Consider the following 6,940-nt stretch of genomic DNA (forward strand, 5'->3'; position numbering starts at 1 on the left):
TGGAGGAGAAAACCACCGGTTTACGACGACGATGGATCGCGTGGCCACGCGACAAGAACAGAGACGACCCTTATGAGGCTCATGTTCCTCTTTTGCACATTTCCCATTATTTGCCACCTGTGATGGCTGAGGCCGCTTCCTGCCTGGATTTAAAGGCATCCTTTTTTCAAGTCTCTTTACCGCGGGAGACTCGGCATCTCTTTCGATGCCGCGTGGAGGACGGCACGCTGGTGGAGCTTACACGGCTCCCAATGGGATACAAGGCCAGCCCAGAAATTCTCCAGATTATTACTTCGGCAATCGCGGGGGTGACGACGGTGGTTCACCGCCTCTGGGCTGCACCTCCATTGGTGCGTGTCGACGTTTGGATCGATAATATACGCATTTCAGGGTCAAAAAGCGACGTTAAATTGTGGGAAGCCCAAGTGCTTCGTAATGCGGACAGTTGTCACGCATCCATGGGGGAGGAACGCGAATCGGGCGCTACGCATTACACCTTTCTGGGGGTGCAGTTTGATCATACTCACCGGGCGGTATCCCTGAGTGAGAAGTTTGTCCGGTCTGTATGCGCCATGCCGGCGTTCAATTCTCTAACCATCGCGGAAATGGAGGTTGTGGCGTCACGCTTTTTATATTTGGCGGCCATTTTTGGCACGCGTTTAAGTGACTACCACTTTTTCATCAAGGCAGCGCGACGGCGATTATCCGCAGTTAACCGGGGAATCGTGCAGGAGACATCCCCGGCGAACCTTCCGCCGTCAGCGGTTGGTTTGGGCGAGAGATTGCGACACATCATCGAGAACAATCGCAAGCGCATCATCAATCCCACTGAAAAGGCATCAGCCGCCATCATCACGGACGCATCGCTCCATGGATGGGGAGCCGTTTTCCTTCCAGACTCCGGCGACGTTAAAATTGCCGGAGGAAAATGGAAGCGGAGGCCTTTTCTTATCATGCAGGCCGAGGCGCGCGCGGTACGCTTAGCCTTATCGGCCTTTTCCGCCATCTTGCCATCCACTATGGACGTTTGGGTGGACAACACTTCGCTGCAAGGAGCGGCGAATAAAGGCAGCTCGAAATCGCACGCCATGACGTGGGAGCTGCAACGAATATATGTGTTTTTGGACTCTCGCGGAGTGCAGGCAACTTTTGCCTACGTGCGGTCTGCAGAAAACCCCGCAGACGGCATATCGCGCGGTCGTGTGTTTACACTTCAGGACTTGGCGAAGGGGTGGAACTTGCGAAGGGGAGCGGCGGGGTCTTGTGGTTGGAGGACCCCAAAGTCTGCCACTTCGTAAGTAATAATATGTAAATCCTAACTGAGAACTAAGGACCATGCTAGTGGTCCACAGAATTCTATATATATTGAATGAAAATAAAACATTGAAGCAATTAACTAACGAACCTTTTTCCCTAACTTGTTTGGTTTCCATAGATTATTTCAGGATCCGGCCAGCTGCCCAGAAGATTATTCTAGGAGCTTGTGAAAAGAATGATCGCGGAAGAGCTGGCTAACTTAATTAATGTATGTTTACATCCTGATAAATGCAGACATTCTTTATGATACTTTTCTACCGTATGAATCTTTTGGGAAGAACGCGACTTTGTGGGGGCAGGGAGCCGATAGCGGCAAGATAATTTTTTGTTTTTATTTTGCCATCCCACCCACCCCCTTTTGATTCCCACCACGCGGCGGGGTCTTGTGGTTGGAGGACCCCAAAGTCTGCCACTTCGTAAGTAATAATATGTAAATCCTAACTGAGAACTAAGGACCATGCTAGTGGTCCACAGAATTCTATATATATTGAATGAAAATAAAACATTGAAGCAATTAACTAACGAACCTTTTTCCCTAACTTGTTTGGTTTCCATAGATTATTTCAGGATCCGGCCAGCTGCCCAGAAGATTATTCTTATTATTATTATTATTATTATTATTATTATTATTATTATTATTATTATTATTATTATTATTATTATTATTATTATTATTATTATTATTATTATTATTATTATTATTATTATTGAGTCCCTTTGCTTTTCCCTTTCTCATTGTGGGCATGATCGCTGGGCAAACCACTGCTGTCAGGGGACCGGCTTGTGTTACGGTGTTATTGTTATTCCACCTCAATATATATTATTATATCTATTTTTTTATTGCATACGCAGGATAAACAGAAACGGGAAAAACGGTTAGGAGTGGAGTGGTTTCTTACGTGGCTGCTGCCTGGCGTGGTATGCCTGAATCAAATTTTTTTTTTTTGTTTTCATGGCCCATGGTGTGTCCTCCCTTTTTCTATTTTTGTGTGTGTCTACCTTCATTTCATTTTTTTTGCCTTGTGGGATGTTTGGCGCCAGCACTCGTGATTCCTGCTATACATGCTGCCGGAGAGTGACGACTTCACAAATAACGCGTGGGATCCACAGAGCTGGATGCATGACCTGCGCTCGTTTATTGGCGAAATGGCCATAACACAGGTGTGTCTTGTGGGTTCTCACAACGCGGCATCGTACGGCACTCGCAAGGATTCACCATTTGGTGCGGACGCGCCGGGGTTTCTTCTTGGTGACTCGGTGTTTGCTTCTCTGTCACGCTTACTTTTTCGTGGGATCTGTGCATCTTGGTCAAGGTGTCAATGGATGTCTGTACGCGCGCAGCTGGACTACGGTGTGCGCTATCTGGACCTGCGCGTTGCGACAAACCCAGAGGACGCCAGCCGACTGTACATATCACACACCCAAATCTCTGTGCCTCTGGCTGATGTGCTTGAAGATGTGAAGGCGTTTCTCAATGACCCCCTTTCTGCGAATGAATTTATTGTGCTTGATTTTCAACACCTATATCTCACGGATGACAGTGACGGGAAGGGTAAGTTCTTCAAGGAGTTGGAACGCCTTTCAGATCGCTTTATACCCGTCGATGTGCCGCTCACAACGCCGTTGGAAATGTTGTGGAGGGTCTCGCGCAGGCGCCGCATCTTTCTTGTGGTGAGCAGTGGAGAGGATGAGTTGCCATACCCCGCGGTGCGGATTCGCTCTAAATGTATGGTATCTCGATGGGTAGATCAGGGTTCGTTGAGGAAGCTGCTGCAGGCCCTCAATAATTTGCTACTGGACGATCTAAAGTATCCCCAGACTGGCGTGCCTTCAAAACTGCACGTTACACAGGCTGTCTATACGCCACGAAAGAGTAACATTTTTCGTGGTATTTTCCCAAAAGTATCAAGGAAGGTTGTCTCGAGTATTTATGCCGTGGCAACACGTGTGAACCCGTCCTTGCTTGAGTGGTTTTATCTGCTGAATGCACATGGGCTCTTGGATGGTGCCAAGGTGATGATTCCATCAGGGATAAACACACACGGAAACATACTTATGCTGGACTGCGTGGAACTGGGCCGCTGTCAGATAATGGACGGCACGACGGAGACAAATGCCGTTGGCATGTGTGTATACCTTAACTTCCTACGCGCTTCGCGTCTATGTGAAGATTCCTCGGCAGCGCCGTTTTTGAAAGAGGGTTAGCTGCAGTGACAAGGCAATGAGAAAGGCCGTGAGGGGAGTGGGTGAGTTTTCTCCCACTCCTCACATTTAATCGTTTTTTGCTTTTCTAATTATTACTGGGCTTTTTTTTTGCTTTGTTTTGTTTTTTTCTTTTTATTTGATGCCGCTTACTTCTCGCTGTCCATCCACTTTATTTGCGTTGCTGGCGTTCCGCAAGCTTACGGGAGACGTTACTGAAATTTCTCATTCTTTCTTGTTGATTTATACGACGTGGCCATGTAGAGGCAGGGCGCTGCGGAGATGAGCCATCCTCGCGAGCAGCAGCCACTACCGCCCAGTAGCATGCGTGCATTTGTGGCATGCTCCACATTCTAGTTTGGCGGGGTCGTGGGCCTGGGGGCATCGGTGGCGGCATTGTCGTTTTCAAATACCCACGATAGGGCCTGCGCAGTTGTTGTGCGAGACCGTTTGAGCGTGCGGTGGTGCGCCTCACGCGGGAGTCCCTGTCGGTCTCCCGACCCACTGAACCCGGACTCCGTGCTGAGTTGAGCCGGCGGAAAGCGCGGGAGAGACGCCGCCACGTGTCCAGGAAGGGAGACCGGGTGCCGTACTACTTTGCCTTCTTCACGCATTCAGGCATTTTTTCTTCTTAGGTCGAGGGCGTCTTGGCGGCGGACAGGATCGCCGCCGCGCTGCAGCTCCTGAGTGTTGCGGACGCGACCCTTTGCGTTCCCGGTGCAGGACGCGGGCAGTGGCTCGTGCAAAACCGGCCGTTGCCGGCGCCCTCTGCAGGATGCCGTTCCCCGCCGAATTTGACGACGCGTGTGCCCGTGATTCAGCGGGGTGGTCCGAGGGGCGAAATGCTGCGGCGTATTCGAATGCGTGAGGCCATTTCTTGCGTGCCGCCCCGTTCTTCGTACGCCACCTCTCCGAGAACTGAGGGGCGGCGGGCAACTCGCCCGCTGTCGCGTGGATCGTCTTTTTGTGCTCCACGCCCAAAATTACGGCCGCTGCCTCGCCAAATCGCCGCAAGCACGTCGGCGGACGTGGGGGCCCGCCTCTGCCACGCACGATTCGCGTCTTGCTCACTCCGTGGCGCAATTTCCTGCCGGAGCGAGGCGGAGACAGCCTCTGAGATGCGTGGGCTTCTGCATCTTCTGGAAAAGGAGAAGAAAAGGAACGTGTTGTTGGAGTCGCAAGGAAGGTGCATCCGTGCCCTCCGCCTTATGGAGGAGGCAAATGCCCCCTGTCTTCGCGCCAGCAGGTAACGGCCACCAACGGTGCCCCTCCTCCCGTGACGGCCAGCAGAAGCCTTGCAAGGAGTCACAAGACATGGGCGGAAAATAAGCTTTTCAGACAGTGTGCGATGGCGGGTACGCATGACTCGAGCAGCCGCCACAGGCATTGCGTACACAGCAGCGATCTTCTGGAGGCGTGGTGTCGACCGACGTCGCTGTGAAGCGTGAGGAAAGGAAGGAGAGTGAGGCAGTCACACCAACCTTGGCGTCACTTGGCACGCAGATGGGGAGCAATGAGGAGTTGAATGGGGCACGTCGGATGGGATCACAGCGCAAGACTGAGCAGCAGCGGCAGCAACAATTCTCCGCCAACGGCCTTTTGACCTCAGAGGCTCTGGCGCGAGAAAATCTGGGCTCGGAATTGTCGCGGGGGAAAGAAGAGGCGGTCAAAATTGAGTTGCAGACGCTCGTGGAGAGAAACCCCTCTCCTGCAGCAGCAGCAGCAGCAGCAACTGCAACAAATGCGGCAGAGGCATGCTCAGCGACGCCAGCAGGAGGTGGTGGCGTTTTGCACGGCCAATGGAGGGAGCTACGCCAGCGAGAGATGGGAGGAAATGATGCAGGCAGATGATCACGCAAGAGGAGAGGGGGAAAACGCAAGCCGAGCCTCTAGAAATGAAGAGGGCTGGTGCAGCCCCACAGTGGAAGCAGCACGAAGTGCAGGAAAGGATTCCCTCGAAAACAAAAGGTGCGCTACGGGTGTCTGGGACGTGGAATGGAGTTAGGGATTCAGAGAGTGGCCGCCACTATTACGTCAACACGGAGGCAAAGCAACGTACATGGAAGATTAAGAAAGGTCCTTGCAAACGAGTGATTGGTGGCATGCTTGCATATGAGGCCAACGGGGCGTCATGCGGCTTACGCTGAAGCTTTTGTTTTGGTCGCACTTTCGGGTACTATAATGGAGTGGAGGGGAAAAAATGAAAAGACGCTGTGTGCTCTTTGCCTTCTTATCAATATTATTATTATTCTTATCTCCTTTATTCAACAGAGGCAGTTTATTTCTTAATTTGCAGCAAAAAAATCACCACGTTTTCTTTTTTTTTTTTTTTTTTCGAGAAGCAGCGGCTTGAAAAGGAGTGATCATACATTGGCGATGCACAACCGCAGATGTACGTCCATTGCAGAAGGTCGCTCCATTTTGATGTAAATGTGACGGTCACACTTTACACTCAACTGTAAAGGCGTGTCACTGCCAACAAGCATCCTTCTTTTTAATTCCTCTTACTGCTCTGCTGCAAAATAAAAAAGGATTGGCATCAGCCAAGCCATCAATAATAAAATCACGATAATGACGAAGTACCGACTACTGTGCGCCCTGTTGGTGCTTGCCCTGTGCTGCTGCCCGTCCGTGTGCGTGACAGCCAATGGTAATAAACAGAAGAACACAACCACAACGACGACGACCACACCAGCACCAACTACGACGACCACCCGCGTACCCTCATATGCTTTCTAATTTGATTTTGGATACAACAGCCCTGCGTGGGTTTATGCCCCGCTGGTGCTCGCGGTGTCCGCGCTGGCGTACACCACTTTATGCTGAGGAAAGGCGTGGGCTGTGAGTGCCGGCACACAACTGCAGTGATTGTTGTTCCTCTCTTGTGGGTTAATGGATAAAACAAGATAAATGATGATCTTTTTTTTTTTTTTTTTTAGGCAGAGATAAAGAGAATTTTTTTTTTTTTTTTGCTTAGCCTCGTGCTTCCTGTTTTCCCGCACATTCTTCACATGGCAGGCATCCGAGAAAAGCGCTTTTGCATGACACGCATACGACTGTTTGCGTGTACGCATAGTTGGGAGTGCATGCGCACTGGGGTCTTTGGGTGCAGTTCTCTGTTTTTTCTTTTTTTTTTTGCTGCAGGGCTATGTCTGTGTATTTTCTTTTTTCACCTATTCCATCAGCCTCATGGTGTGTGTGTGTGCTGCTGCTGTTTTTTTTGGAGTACTGGCCGTGTTTCTCCTTGCTCTCCCATGCCGTCAAAGGTTGGCTTTACAGTGTTAAGCAAGTTTATTTTTTGCGATGCTGGCGGTGATGGTGATGCGCCCTTTCTTGTGTGCCCTGCTGTTTTTTGCGCTCTGCTGCTGCTTTCCTAATTCCTCGTGTGCGGCTTCTGCCACAGCCAATAATGCCACTGAGA

The 6,940-nt window shown here is 50.6% G+C and overlaps 2 protein-coding genes and 1 pseudogene across 2 annotated transcripts, besides 13 other annotated features; all 3 read left to right on the top strand.

The window, feature by feature from the left end:
- Nucleotides 1–1,496: a mobile genetic element.
- Nucleotides 1–1,954: a sequence feature (heterozygous, non-Esmeraldo-like haplotype).
- Nucleotides 1,251–1,473: a mobile genetic element.
- Nucleotides 1,476–1,912: a mobile genetic element.
- Nucleotides 1,907–2,026: a microsatellite.
- Nucleotides 1,955–3,691: a sequence feature (areas not merged during assembly with more than two copies in the genome that could not be assigned to a particular haplotype).
- Nucleotides 2,130–2,159: a sequence feature (AT_rich).
- Nucleotides 2,380–3,522, top strand: Tc00.1047053508765.30 (glycosylphosphatidylinositol-specific phospholipase C, putative; the record flags this gene model as incomplete). The annotated part of the gene is made up of 1 exon (XM_799831.1): nt 2,380–3,522. One exon carries the CDS (start codon nt 2,380–2,382, stop codon nt 3,520–3,522), a length of 1,143 nt encoding a protein of 380 aa, XP_804924.1.
- Nucleotides 3,624–3,660: a sequence feature (T-rich).
- Nucleotides 3,692–4,608: a sequence feature (heterozygous, Esmeraldo-like haplotype).
- Nucleotides 4,609–5,621: a sequence feature (areas not merged during assembly with more than two copies in the genome that could not be assigned to a particular haplotype).
- Tc00.1047053508765.40 (uncharacterized protein) lies at nt 5,023–5,370 on the top strand (the record flags this gene model as incomplete). The annotated part of the gene is made up of 1 exon (XM_799832.1): nt 5,023–5,370. The coding sequence occupies one exon, from the start codon at nt 5,023–5,025 to the stop codon at nt 5,368–5,370; it is 348 nt and encodes a 115-aa protein (XP_804925.1).
- Nucleotides 5,230–5,259: a microsatellite.
- Nucleotides 5,622–6,940: a sequence feature (areas merged during assembly that could not be assigned to a particular haplotype. This can correspond to areas where the two haplotypes were merged or to regions with more than two copies in the genome that were merged during assembly.).
- Nucleotides 5,832–5,854: a microsatellite.
- Tc00.1047053508765.50 lies at nt 6,091–6,345 on the top strand (annotated as a pseudogene).

This window comes from Trypanosoma cruzi, genomic scaffold (assembly GCF_000209065.1).
Source record: "Trypanosoma cruzi strain CL Brener 1047053517051 genomic scaffold, whole genome shotgun sequence".
Classification (NCBI taxonomy): Eukaryota; Euglenozoa; class Kinetoplastea; order Trypanosomatida; family Trypanosomatidae; genus Trypanosoma; species Trypanosoma cruzi.